The 14,983-nt window shown below is 49.9% G+C and overlaps 1 protein-coding gene across 7 annotated transcripts in view; it reads left to right on the forward strand.

Moving 5' to 3' along the window:
- KMT2E (lysine methyltransferase 2E (inactive)) overlaps positions 1–14,983 on the forward strand; it is a 1,891,352-nt gene that overhangs the window by 1,570,892 nt on the left and 305,477 nt on the right. For all 7 annotated transcript variants that reach the window (XM_086966923.1, XM_086966942.1, XM_086966930.1 and 4 more), the window contains one exon: positions 1,576–1,829. In XM_086966923.1, the coding sequence (XP_086823049.1) occupies positions 1,576–1,829 (254 nt within the window). The remainder of the gene's footprint in view (positions 1–1,575; positions 1,830–14,983) is intronic.

Here is a 14,983-nt window from a genome sequence, read left to right on the forward strand (position 1 = left end):
GCCTCTCATTAATCCAGGCAGCTTCAGGACTTTGGGCAAAGAAAGCTCTACCTCAGAAGTTAAATATACCTTATTTACAAATATACAATATCTAGAATAACATTCATAATATACACAACAAGTCTAGAAAAACGAATTAATGAACCATATTAAGATGTGTCTAGTACCTCGAGGTGCAGGGCAAGAAATAATTAAACAATCAAACACCCTTAACTTGTGAGTGAACTGGCTCAGTACTTTTATAGGCAAGGCATCTTTTTGCTTTTCCTCGAAGTACACCTTTGGGACTTAGGGAGGTGTTCAGATAATCATTTCTCATTGAAATCTGCCTTGACTTTCTCCTTTGCTACATGGATGATATTTCCCCCTATTGACTCTGTGTCTTCTGGCGGAGCTGACTTTATGGATGTCGCCACCACTGACTTTGAGGGTGATGCGAAGAAGGCCCTTTGTGAAGGGAAGTCACTGCTTTAGTTGGTTTTGACTTCACCTTGGGCATCAAAGTAAAGGTGTGACATTGGGAGGTGTCTGAGTCAGACCTGTGGAGTCGCTAGTCCTCAGGAACTGAATTGACCTACCTGGCCCTCTTTTGGAAGTAACCCAGAGGGGTGAAGACAATTCTGAAAAGAAAAGATTGATCATTTCCATCCAGAAGGCCACACTAAGGGTTTGCCAGGTTTAGAGGAAGAGACTGGCATTGGGTAACCGCATTGAAACAACAGTCCTAGGATTGGGACTTCTTCTTCAAGAAAGAAGAGGGCATTTTTTCTGTGGCATTTTTGTGTATTTTTATGAGAAGAGCTCCTAAGGCAACATTCCTTGTCGGTAAATTACATTTCAGTAAGGGAGGCCTCTTTTGGGTCTCACTGCATGTCTGAGCCAAAAATAACTTGGCCTCCTTGATGGCCCTTGGGAGCATGGAGGTGCAAGAGTTTCATTCCTCAGTGTCATGTCCTGACCCCAGACACCACATATAGATGATGTAAGGATCCAAAATGGACATCTTCTTGCTGCACAGTCTGAAACATTTTAACCTGAATCCCTTATTGGAAAAATATAACCTAGTCACTGTCAAACACTGCAAATTTTGCGGGTGAAAATTGTCTCTGGATTGCATTGATGAAGTGCGGAGAAACAGGAAATAAGGGAAGTACTCTGGTATGCACATGATATACTCCTTTGACATCATGTCTGGAAGTAGAGTTGTGGTGGGAGCTTTGTGGCACCACATGGTCTTGCTGGAGAGTGATTGCAGGAGTAAAAATATTTTTCAGACTTGTCTGAAGTCTGGATGTATTCATAAGGTGAGGAGTATGCAGGAAAATGTACTCATCAGCACTTTAATTTTATGTAAGGATGGCTGTTTTGCTGACACAAGGATTTCAGCGCATTTCTGCAATGTTTTGTGTTGGACGCGCTTCTGGACAATTTTCTACCCATTTCAGCCCGTAACATTTTAGGGAGAAGAAATTGTATTAGCTGATCCTGAAATCATTTCACAAATTAAACCCTTTAAAAAACCTTTAAACTTAAAAATTATATTCTGACCCTTGTTTCTGTTTATTTCATTTGCAGATGTAACACCTTTGAAAAAACGGAGATTGTATCAGTTGTTGGATACCGCTTATTCTGAAACCTCCACACCGACAGCTTCTCCATATGCTACTCCGACTCGTGCGGATAGCTGTGCCACAGATATAGCATTGTTCGCTACTCCCCCCAGGATTAAAACTGAGGATGAAGGTTGTTGTTGTAGCAGCTATAAACCAGTGTATTCACCCATCACCCCTGTGACTCCATGTGTACATGGCAACTCCATGCACTTTGAGGTATTTGTTGTGAGCATGTCCTGCTAGAAAAATAATAATGTATAAATAGATGCTGCTTATTTAGAACTCACACTGTTATTTATATTTATAACTTTTTTATTATGATTTTAGTTACTCCCTATTATGTTTGTTTTCTCTTGTGAAAGCATGAGATTTTCCAGTATTGTCCTTTTCACAGATTACGGTCCTTGAATTATTGACATCTGGTCGTACATGTTAAATAGAATAGTAGCTCAGATTCTGATAGAGACTTCTAGCTGCAGATTCCTTACCTTTGAATAATCCTCCGGCGCCAAACTAGATCCGGAAGCCTTTCTACAGCAGTACCCCTGCGCCTCAGTAGAGGGCCTTGAGCAACTCTGTGTAGGAAGCTGGCTCTGTATATATGATACCAAAGTGAGGTGTAGTGTGCACAGAGTACAGTGGAACCCCAAAGGTAGGCAGTGGTCAAGTTAGATAGGACCTTACTCTCTATTTGTAGTAGTGTGGTCAAGCAGTAAGGCAGTATCAGAGGACAGGGTTAAGCATTTGTTGTACACACTCAGTCAGCAAATGAATTCACATACTCAAAGACTGAACTTCAGACCGGTTAATTTTGCATAAAAATACTCTTAGTTATTTTATTTTCTAGAACCAAGCAAGCCTGGCACAGGTAAGCAATTAAATACTTTACAGTAGTAATGCAATTGAAATAGTGTTTGAATGATACTTGTATATGCACTTTGGTTTGATTTGCAGTATGGATGCAGAGAAATGCAATACTTAGTAAATGCAGTACATAGAATTGAATAGGCGTTTTTAGTAAAATAGCAAGTAAGTAGGTTTTGACATTACTAGGCTTACACAGAGTAGTATACCTAGATACTACTCTGAGACATTTCCTGAAAATAGGTAAGTAAAATCGTTTTTGTTAGATTATGCAATTTTTAAGAATTTCTTTAGTTTCTCAAACTCCACACTTGAAAGCTTTTCACAGAAAAACAGACCATGTTATCCTATGGAGGAAAATAGTGTTACCGGTTTTAAGGTAAGTGTATGGTAGTGGGATTTGAGGTTCTGGGGATAGACTCAGGGGTCCCCCTGGGTCAAGGATGCACTCTAGTTACAGACCATGTTATCCTATGGAGGAAAATAGTGTTACCGGTTTTAAGGTAAGTGTATCGTAGTGGGATTTGAGGTTCTGGGGATAGACTCAGGGGTCCCCCTGGGTCAAGGATGCACTCTAGTTACACCCTCAGCGGCATTGGGACGGCTGGATGCAGAGTGCTGAGGCCCATTGTTATCCAATGGGAGATAGGGGGCCTCCGGTTGGTGGCTGCTGACTAGCAGGCTACTTGGCTGTGGGAGCAAAGCTCCTGGACTTTAGCTCAGGGCAAATGGGGAAACAAAGCAGCACCAAAGGTGCACCCTCAGTGGCACTAAGGCGGCCAGGTGCAGAGTGCTGTTTCGACGTCAGACGCCCTGTTGTTTTCAATTGAGAACCTCTGGTTTGGAAAGACACTGTAGGCTTGGGGACGAAGATCTTCTGGGTCCGACCACCACTTCAAGAGGTAAGTTGGGAAGTTAGGGGTTGGTTAGGCACTATAGGTTTGGGCACACAAGGCCGTGGGGCATCGGTTGCATGGGTTTCTTTTAGGGTTGGATCTTCTTACCAGCTCCTGGTCGCATTTGGGGGGGCCTACAGGATTTAGGCTGCTAGCGTCGGCTTGAGGCAAGTCAGGGGTCACTGGATCTCGGGTAAGGATCTCGGAGGTGACCTCCTCGTGGTGTTTGCCAAATTGAGCTCGGGCCGTGGACTGCGGGTGCAGAGTGGGGCGGATTTGCAGTGTCCGGCCGGAGCCAGAGGTTGCAGGTGAACAAATCCGGTGTTCACGAGAGACAACGTCTTTGTAGTTGAAGGCAGGCAGGTCCTCCGGGGTTTTTGAGGTTGCCGGCTGCAGGACACACCAGGATTTTGCAGTAAGAGGTTCGAGGGGGAGACAGGCCTGTAGGGCTGGGACCAAGTCAGTGGGCATCTTCCTCTTGTTAGCTGCTGCACAGCTGTTCGGTCCTTCTTGTTCTTGCAGATTCTTGTCTGAGGAAGCAAGGCTCAGGTGTGCCCCTTAATACTAGATTTGGGGTGTTACATGTAGGTAAAAGGCAGGGACCAATAGGTCCCTTCCCTGGGGTGGGTACACCCCCTATTATGCCACCCTCCAGTCGGAGCAGTCGGAGGGGGGCATGAGCTTATCCAGGGTTGGCTGAGTCCCCCCATCTTCAAGATGGCGCGGACTGAGAGTTGTGCTTCACCTCGCCTCCCCCCCCCCCCATCTGAAAGGTGGAGTTGGCAGAGGTGGGCACAACTCTATTCCTCACTTGTTTGTCCAGCCGGTTCTCCCGCCCAAATCGGGGGTCAGAACCAGTAGGGACCAGTTGCTTCTTCATCCTTCTTCAAGCGCCTTGAGACCCTCTGGGTATGTAGCGCGCTATATAAATTTATTGACTTGACTTGACTTGACTAGAGCAGCAAGTGGCCTGGGGAAGCTCACAAAGGCAGCGAGCCTTTGAAGCTTCTCCTTCGTGAACCCTGCCCATCCTGGGGGAGGAGGCTTAGCACCTCGTCCCAGGATGTGCATTGTTTCAGGCCCCAGAGAGCAGCAGTCTCTCGACCCAGGTGTCCAGAAACATGTCTGGTGGTGGCAGCTGAAAGCAGCCTCTCAGCCTGGACGCTAGTGGTAGGTTAGTTTTCAGGAGGCGTCTCTAAGATGCCTTCTGTGTGCTTTTTCATGAAATCTCACACCAGCATCAGTGTGCGTTTAATGTGCTGATAAGTTTGATACCAAACGTCTCAGTTTTCAGTGTGCCATTATGGTGCTGTGGAGTTTGTAATGATGAACTCCCAGCACCATATACTCTTAATGGCAGCACTGCACTTACAATGTCTAAGAATGGACTTAGACACTGTAGGGGTACAGGGCTCATGCACCTGTACCCTCACTACTGGTATAGTGCATCCAGCTAGAGAGGTGACTGACCTATGCCAGGGCATTGGGTTGTGGGCATAGCACACAGGGATGTGTGCCATGTCGACTCTTCACTTAGTTCTGCACCAAGACACGCAGCCTGCAAAGGAAGTATGTGAGTGTCAGGGTACAGGACCTCTAAGGGTGGCAGAATAAGTGCTGCAGCCCTTAGAGGCCTTCTCTGGTCACAGTGCCCTGGGTATCTGTGGTACCATTTACCAGGGACTGACCTGTGACCAGAGACGCCGATTGGGTTTAGGCTTCAATGCAGTTTTAGGGAAAGAACATAGGCCCTGGGCACCTGATTAGCAGGAGCCCAGATTTTTTTTAAAGAACAACGGTTCAAGGGTGGCCTAATAAGGTCCTGAGAGAAAGGTATAGAGTAGGAATAATTCACGCTAGGGAGCTAAGGATGTAGGTACATATAGAATTATTTATTTTCTCTTTCAATATTTATGAAAAAAGTTTCAGGTGCTCATATAAGTGACAAGGTGCATAACGTGACACAAGTGAACATAGTGAAAACGGAATGTCACACAACAACAAGGTAAAAGACCACATACATATATACAATGGGGGGGGGATATATTTCCTTAAATAAGTCGACGATGTTTCGATCTGTATTATTTTAGATCATCATCAGGACTGGGGAGCTTCCTGAAACTGTGGAGAAGTAATTAAAACTAAAAAAGGAACCTACATTTACATTTTCTTAGCTTAGTGATTTTGGTGCTCCCAGTGGCAGGATACAATTCCATGCACAATACAATGTAGTTGGGAAGGTGGCGCTTAGCAATAAACCAATGTGTGCTGCGCTATTTTATTAATCAGGGGAAAGGGGGCGCTCAATGACACGTGAGTGCTGAATTATTCTGACTTACTCTGTAGTTAGTATAGTCCTACAGGCCCAAAAACTCAATTCAGAATTGGTAAGACATCAGCTGGTTGGCAGGCGTAATTTCTGGGGGATCAGAAAAAACTATGTCACATCGTAGTACTTATGGCGTAAGTTATTTCCGATAGTCATTGTTGCCAGTGAATGCCTTTAATAATCCCTGTCTATTGCGGGTCGGTAGTGACTAAGAGCGGTGGCCCAGGGAAAGATCATTTCGTTAAACATGTATATCATGGTTAGGTTATGCGATAATGAAAGAGCATCTGATTAAATTATTTGGACTCGAGAGTCCAGTCATGTGAGCGGAAAAAGTAGTAGCATCACATACTTAAATTGATTAAAACCAACAAAACATAAGCTAAGAGACAGAGAAGTTGTCAACATTTTGGAAGTATGTAGGCTGCTGCTAAGGGGGTCCGACTGCATGCCAATAGCTTGCCAGGAGCTGGGGCACAAGAATGAAGTCGGGTTAGGAATGATCGCCGGGTAAAATTACTCAGAAACGGGGCAGGGTTGCGAAGTCACTTACTTAATCAGGGCATGTAGGCTGCTGCGAAGGGGGTACGAGTACCTCGCTTCTAGGATTACTCACGCTCAATGCCCGAACGAGAGCGCGTTAAGAATACTTCCTGGTGGCGCGCGCATGCATTCGGCTATATTCTATGCGCATGCTTGCTCGGGAGCACTATCTGAGCCGCGAGTATAGCGTGTTGAAAGCCGCGCATGGGCAGTGTAGTTTAGGTCGTGACAGATTGTGGAGCATTAATGAATAGAGCACAAGCAGGAATTAGGAAATTGGAATAGAGTAATTGAGTGTTGCTATTAGGATCTTGCTTGAAATTGAGGTAATCAGGCAGATCGAATGGGTGTAATGGAATTAGGTGTGGGCGAATCAAGGTCATAGGTAGGGTGTGGAGTAGTTTCTCAATAGTTATACTAATATCTGCATAAATGTATATCTTAAAGAAATATTTAGAGCTTTACAGTATAACAATTTTAAAACATTTTGATGATAAGTAGTTTACTGCATGCAACATGTTAGTAGAGATAATCAGGTAACCATATTCCATTCGTCGAGGGAATTTAGACCTTTCTCAATGGTCTTGCAATTGTAGATCCATTTGCACTCCAAGCGGTTCAGGATAGTTTGTTGATTACTACCCCTTGCATTGGGTGTTAGTTTGTCAATGACTTGCCACTTCAGGTCGTTCTCAGTGTGGCCAAATTCTATGAAATGTTCAACCAGAGGAGCTGTTGTTACTCTGATTCGGATTCTGCTCCTATGTTGGGATATCCGAGTCTTTACTTGTTGGGTTGTTTGGCCAATATATAGCAACTTGCACGGACACTCAATGCAATAAATACCATTTTTTGAATTACAATTAGTGAAAAAATTGAGATTGTGCTTACAGTTTTCATACTCGAATACTTTTGTGTTCTTTGTGAATTCGCATGCCATGCAATTATTACATTTGAAATGTCCTAGAACCGGTGGTAAATTAAAACTGGTTTCAATTGTGTTGGCCCTAGTTGGACAAGACGCTGCTCTCACCAGGTGATCTTTAAGATTTCGACCTCTTTTGAATGAAAAAAGGGGGAGACCTGTATTTAATTCTAGAGGGTCCAATACAGTCCAGTGTTTTTTAATTAGCTTTGGTAGCTTATTGCGAACTGTGTTGAACGTGGTCCCTCAAGTGATTTTTGATAGGTTTTTTTTGGGTTGTGGTTCAAGCAGGAGCCCAGGGCACACTCAGTCAAAGTACTTCAGCAATTCAGCAAAACGTGGGGACAACCATGCAGAAAGAGGGCACTTTCTCACACTCCGTAACAGCGTTGGCCACCGGATTTGATGTCAATAGAGTCCATATAGGAGCTCCCCTGATGCCGGTACCTCTGGCCATTTTTGGCCTACCTTGTCATTGTCGACAAAACAGTGTGCTTTTTTCTGGATATCTTCAGGGTTCTGTGAGCTGTGATATGGGCTCTGCTGCCTCATCCTATTTGCATTTGGTTCCAGGGCACGCACCCTGACTTCAAATGGTGCAGCTCATGTCTTCGGCTTCAGTTGTTGGCTTTGCAGGAGCGCCACATGATACTGTTAGCGACGCGGTGGTCGACGGCCCCTCGGTCACAGTCTCCTTCTTCTGAGGACCGCTCGAGGCCCTGCTCCCAAAGTCCTTCGTCCTCGCCTGAAAAGTCATGCCATAGGTGTTTGCCTCAGCAACCTTCCTCGACTTTACCACGTACATGCAAGGTCCCAGACACGATCCCTATTCCTTCGATGTCGGGGCGAGAATCTGTCCCTGGCATTCCGGTGTTTCCCAGTGCCAGGGGGTTTGGACTCCGTCCCCTCTGCTTTCTGTTTTTTCTCATCTCGATTCCACGTCCTGGTTCCACCGGCCTGGACCACAAGACTCGGTAGCTGCTGATCTTCCACAAACCTGCATTTGCACCTACGGGTGGTTCGAACATCACTTTATCCGAAAGAACTTGGGCTCATAGGTGTAGGTATTCTGGTTCCTGGATTATCTACAGGTGGGATGCCCCTCCAACCTCCCTTGATCCAAGTGGTTCCTTCGGGTCGTTTGGGAAGGCTCCTAGAACTGTAAAAATCCAACCGCGCTTACCCTGTGTTATCCTATTGACATTTGACCCGGCGTAACCACTCTGCATTCCAGCGGCCTCTGGGTCCCTGGCTACTCACCTTGGGTGGGTCCATACTTCCCCTGGGGTCCTCCATCCTTGGATATTAGTCCCATTTTGGTACTTATTCCACTATTTTAGCATATGGTTTGGCCCCCTACGTGTTATCTTATCCTACTTACCTAGTTCTGAAGTATTTCTTGTGTGTTGTTGATATCTTGGGTAGGAGATATACCAAGTTAGTGTGTGGTGTGTGTGCTGCTAAATACAAAGTATTTTTATACTCATCTGGTGTGGTTGTTTTTTGTGTGGAAAGCTTATTGATTGACTATAGTGGTAAATGCTCCTGCTTCGCACTCTACTGAATAAGCCTTCGTTGCTCTGCACAGCTACCCCTTGGGAGCTCTGGATTTCAGGGACCTAAACTCAATAACTAAGGGTTGCCTGGACTCAGTGCATAGTGCCTCACCATAGGTGGACACTATATACTGGGCCAGCCACCTTCAGTGCCTACCCCAGCAGTATTTTCTTGTCTTGCATTTTTGCCCTGTCGATCACAGGTTGTGGTCCTTGGGTGGTCTGGGATGCATCTTATTTCCTGGTACTGTTGGTCTCTAGACTGGTGTCTGCATGGTATTCTTAAATTTTCACCCCAGTTCTGATTTGGGTGTTTTAATGGTATTGTGTGGCTGAACTGTTGCCTCGTTTCTTGTCCTGCATGGTCCTTCGTCTGTATGCCTTACAGGTATTCCTCCATATGTTTCGGACTGTGCTTTGGCGCCCTGGTGCAAGTCAGAAGTTGGCGGGGGTTCTCTCTCCCCCTACCCCTTTGGCTGAGTGTTCTTCCACACTAGCCGGGGGGAGGGGTCTTGCCTTTTACTCCATATGGTGCCCTTCTTTCCTAGCAAACACAAGGAAAGGGGAATGGTTCTTGGCCTAGGGTGCACGGTCTGGTCCTTACCTGAGTGGTGACACGTCTTTCACCCTTCAGGCGTTAGCACTTGAAGTGCTAGCTCTCGCTATACTTAGGCAATACCGGATCCTGCTCTCTTCCCTTTTTCTCTTAGATTCCTTCTGGACATACCTTTTCCGTATCTTGTCATGAGTGGCCTACTCGGCCGACTCTTTCTCTTCTATGCCTCTTCATGGCCAGTTTTGATCTGCTCCTGCCTTGCACAATGCTGCTGTTGTTTTTCACTTTCGGTTTGCAGACATTCCCATGACACCTCCAGTAACAACCCTGACTTTTTGTTACTGGCCTGTCTTTTCTTCAGATGTGCCTTCTGTCCCTTTTTGGGGATTTATGGCTATTTTTCAACTTACGTTTCTACTCGGACATAGGTTCCTTGACCACCCTTTCTGGGTTGATTCATGCAGAGGTTGGTGTTTCCATGCGATTCTTTCCTATGAGTTGCCTTCACATCTTGCAAGCACTGATCTGAAGGAAACAGGTTAGTGTTAGATTCCTTACCTTATAATATCCCCAGGCATCAGACTGGATCCGGAAAGTTTTGCGTAGCAGTACCCTTGCGCGTCGGTAGGCGTCGTCCGCGGCTCCGCGTCCGTCGTTGGTGCCGTGATGACGTCGGAGTACTTAGACGCCACCCTCGCGCGATGACGTCAGTTCTTCTTTTTTCCGCACCGGCAAGCGCAGATCCGGAAAAGCAGTACTTTGGTCATTTTTTGACTAAACTTTTTTCAAACTTTTTGATCTTTCATCGAGTCTTTACGACTCTCGGTGCCGGTAGGGATGCCCGGGTTCAAGCCCTGTACTGATTGCCATAGACTGATGTTGGTTACCGATCCCCACCGCCGGTGCCTCTATTGCCTTGGGGCCGACCACGACGACAAGTTGTGCCCGACTGCTGGACTCTGACGTCGAAGGCTAGGCGGGAGCGGTCCCGTAAGCGCCTCGAGATCCGGCAGTCGGCCCTGCGGCGCTCACGGTCCCTGTCCAGGAGGGGGTCGAGGACCGGTCACGGGGCCACAGTCGTCGAAGCTCGGCGAGTAACCACCATTCGTCGGGCTCCAAGTCCTCAGGTAAAAGGCACAAGAAGTCAAAGAGGCGACATCGCTCTTCCGACTCCCCCCAACGCTCGCGCGATGCGGCTGGGGGTTCGGGCGACACCGCCCACGTGGCTCCGCCGGAACCGCAGGTGTGGCGGCCTGCTCCATACCCGCCGGTCCCTGGGCCGAACACGACGCCAGAGGAGATCGATGCCTTCCTCATGGCCATGAGGTCGCTCTCTCCTCCGTCGGGTTCCGTGTCGCCATCTGGCCCGTGGTCCCGGCTGGGAGTCCAAGCGGGCCGGGTGCTTCAGCCCCGGCGCCGTCGGCGACTTCAGTCCTGGCGCGCGGGGCCTCTCTGGATCCAGTTCCGGATCCAGGTCGCCACTGGTCGACCTTACGACCGCGCCAGCGTCGACCCCTAGGGTGTCGCCCACAGCGCCGTCCCTGGTTCTTCCCTCTGTCCAGATCCTGCGTCGCCTTCGACGCCGGCAGAGGAGCAATTCTTCTATGATCCTGCTCCATCCTTTGCACCTGATTTTCAGGAGATGGAGGGCGAGGGTGACTGGGAGGGGTCTGAGGACCCTCTGACACAGGCGTGTCAGTCATTTCAGGACTGGACAGACGATCTAGGGAAAGTCAGTGGTCTCGACACTTCACCTGATACTGGCTTTGTCTCCCCTCCTATCGTGGCTACGGAGGAGGGGGCTGCTTATAGTGTGGTGCTGACGAGGGCAGCCAAGGCCTTGGCTCTTGAGCTCCCCATCGCGACTGTGAGGTCTAACATCCTCACTGAGTTCCTTAAACCGCAGGCAGGCTCTCCGGAGCCTCTGCACCCGTTTAATGAGGCTCTCGCGGATGTCCTGTTGGGCACCTAGTCCAGGGCCGCTACAGTTTCCACTGTAGATAGGAACGTTGCCAGGCGCCGCCGCCCGGCTCCGGGCAACCCTAGTTTTCTGTCCACCCACCCCACCCCGAGAGCCTGGTTATCCAGGCCTCTACTTCCCAGTCTGCATTCCCGACTGCACCTCCAGATCGGGAATCTAAAAGGTATGAACAGTTTGGCAAGAAACTGTTCTCCTCCCTCAGTTTGTGGTTGCGGTCAGTACATACCGCTTTCCTTTTGGGCTGTTACACTCACTCTCTGTGGGATACGGTTGCGGCCGTGCTGTCGGACTGCCTGGAGGGGGCCCAGGCAAAGCTCGCTCAAGCCCTTGCGGAGGGATGATACGCAGCGCGGTATTCCATTCGATGTGGGCTGGATACCACGGACTCGATGGGTAGGACGATGTCAACAACAGTGGCGGTTCACCGCCACGCCTGGCTGAGGTCCGCCAACTTCTCAGCTGATGTCTAGAACACCCTCATGGACATGCCGTTCGATGGCAGCCACCTCTTTGGTTGCAAGGCAGATCATGCGCTTGAACACTTCAAGGACTCCAGGGCTACAGCCAAGTCCTTGGGCCTGTCGGGCCAGCGTCAGCCATCTTCTGCCTTTCGCTCCTTTTGTGGCCAAGGAAGGGGCGCCCCTTCACGTCCTGCCAGCCACTGGCTGCAGTCTAACATCCAGCGCGGCGGCGGATTTGGTAACTGCTGTGGCGGTGCCAGGTGACAACGGCGAGGCCAGCCCACATTCAGCCCCGCAGCATCTGCCTCAAAGGACTCCTAGTCCAAGCTTTCAGGCCCATTTGGCACCAGTGGGGGGCAGGGTCCGCCATCACCTCCTCCACTGGCACAACATCACTTCGGACAGGACGGTGCTGCAAATCGTCCAAAGGGGCTACTCCCTCCCCTTCGAGGCGACTCCTCCAGCCATGCCACCGCAGTACCACCGCGTGTCGGGGGATCACTTGCAACTTCTGCAAGAGGAAGTATCTGCCCCTTGGCCAAGGGAGCCATCAAGCACGTTCCTGGGTCAGAAGTAGGGTGCGATTGATATTCCCACTACTTTCTGGTTCCCAAGAAGGGCAAAAGGGGCCTACTCCCTATCTTGGACCTGCGGAACGTCAACGGCTTCCTCTGGAAGGAGAAGTTCAAGATGCTGACTTTGGCTCAGGTCTTAGCTGCCCTGGACCCCGCAGACTGGATGGTAGATTTGGACTTGCAGGACGCTTATTTCCACATCCCCGTCCCGCCGGCCCACCGGCGTTACCTGCGGTTCACGGTAGGCCACAAGCACTTTCAGTTCACTGTGCTCCCCTTTGGCCTTACCAGCGCCCCACGGATGTTCACGAAAGTGATGACGGTGGTCGCAGCTCATCTGCACAGATTAGGGGTCTCAGTCTTCCCCTATCTCGACGACTGGTTATTGAAGGCGGGCTCGCCCCAGACAGTCATCAGCCACCTCCAGACTACGGCCGACCTCCTGCACTTGCTGGGGTTTTCCATCAATGTGCCAAAGTCACACCTGTGTCCCTCTCAAAAGCTCCTCTTCATCGGAGCGGTTCGGGTTTATCCTCCCGAACAGCGGGTTCGAGATATTCAGGCTCTGATTCCGATCTTTCAGCCTTTATCCCGGGTCTCGGTCAGATTGACGCTGCGGCTTATGGGCTGGTGGCCTCCTGCATCCTTCTGGTGCATCACGCCAGGTGGCGGATGCGGGCTCTGCAGTGGGACCTGCAGATTCAGTGGGCCCAGCATCAGGGCAACCTGTCCGATCATGACTTGATCTCGGATGGCACTGCGAGACAACTGCAGTGGTGGCTCACGGACCGCGACTGGGTCAGCCGCAGATCCCTCTCCCTACCCCAACCGCAGCACGTAGTTGTGACGGGTGCGTCCCTCCTGGGCTGGGGGCCACATGGGAGAGGCGGAGATCAGAGGCCTCTGGTCTCCGGCGGAGTCCCGGTTCCACATCAATCTTCTGGAGCTGTGGGCGATCCGGCTTGCACTGCTTGCACTGAAGGCATTCCTTCCCTCTGTCCGGGAAAGTGTGTTCACGGACAACACCACCGCCATGTGGTACTGCAGCAAACTGGGCAGGGTAGGGTCGTGGACCCTTTACTAGGAGGCTCTGCGCCTCTGGCAATGGCTGGAACACCAGGGCGTCACCCTGGTGGTTCATCACCTGGCAGGTTCCCTGAACGCCAGGGCGGTCGAACTCAGCCGTCGGTGCATGATGGATCACGAATGGCGTCTGAACTCGGACGTGGCGCAAGGTCTCTTTCGGCAGTGGGGAGAGCCTTGGTTAGATCTATTCGCCACAGAAGAGAACACGCAATGTCATCAGTTCTGCGTGTTGGAATTTCCAAGGCGGCACTCGCTCAGCGACACTTTTCGTCGTGAGTGGAGTTGCCGTCTGTTGTACGCCTTTCCGCCTATACCACTTCTGCCCAGAGTGCTGAAGAAGATCAGGCGTGACCGGGCCCAAGTCATCCTTGTGGCTCCAGACTGGGCACGAAGATACTGGTATCCCAAGCTACTCAGCATGTCTGTCGAACCCCCGATTCGTCTGCCTCTTCAGGAGGACCTTCTGTTGCAGCAGCAGGGGTCGGTCCTCCACCTGAACCTGACCAGTCTCCACTTACATGCATGGAGATTGAGCAGCGGCAGTTGAGGCCATTTGACTTGCCTCCTGAAGTCTGTATTGTGATTCTGGCAGCCAGGCGTCCCTCCACAAAATCGGTATACGCCTGCAGGTGGAACAAATTTGGGGCATGGTGCATAGCAAAGGCTGCAGATCCCCTTTCTGCCCCTCTTTCAGAGGTTCTCCTCTTTCTTCTTTCTCTTGCCCAGCAGGGCTCTGCTCTGGGCACTCTGAAGGGCTACCTCTCTGCCCTTTCCGCCTTCTTAAGGCTCCCTGATCAGCCCTCTTTGTTCAAGTCCCCAGTTGTAAATAGGTTTTTGAAGGGCATCTCTCATATGTTCCTTCCTGTTCCTTTTGTGATGCCTCAGTGGGACTTGAACCTTGTTCTGACTTTTCTGATGTGCGCTCCCTTCGAGCCACTTCATAACTGTCCTCTTCGTCTCCTTACTCTTAAGACTGCATTCCTGGTTGCCATCACCTCTGCCAGGAGAGTGAGTGCGCTCCAGGCCCTTTCTTCTCAACCTCCTTTCCTTTAAGTCCATCCGGACAAAGTTGTGTTGCGGACGCGACCTCTTTTTCCTGCCCAAGGTAGTCACAGCCTTCCACATCGGGCAGTCCATCACCTTGCCCAACTTCTTTCCGCCTCCCTCGAAGGTGGAAGAGAGGCTCCACCATCTGGACCCAAAACGTGCGCTCTAATTCTATCTGGATCGCACACGCCAGTTCCGGGTGGATGACCAACTCTTTGTTGTTTACGTGGGCGCTAAGAAGGGTGGGCGGTGCACAAGCAGACCATTTCTCGATGGGTCGTCTTGTGCATCAAGGCTTGTTACTCTCTGGCTAGAAAGGAGCCTCCTGTGGGGCTACGTTTCCATTCCACTCGGGCCACGGCGGCTACTACTGCCCTGGGTCGGGGAGTCCCCTTGCAGGACATCTGTCAGGCAGCTACGTGGGCCTCGCTGCACACTTTCACAAGACACTACTGCCTAGACAGCCAAGTCCGGAGAGACGGCTTTTTCGGCCGTTCCGTTCTCCAGGACTTTCTGGTGTGATCATTGGTTTGCAGACCCACCACCGGGGT

Source organism: Lissotriton vulgaris, chromosome 1_1 (assembly GCF_964263255.1).
Source record: "Lissotriton vulgaris chromosome 1_1, aLisVul1.2, whole genome shotgun sequence".
Taxonomy (NCBI): domain Eukaryota; kingdom Metazoa; phylum Chordata; class Amphibia; order Caudata; family Salamandridae; genus Lissotriton; species Lissotriton vulgaris.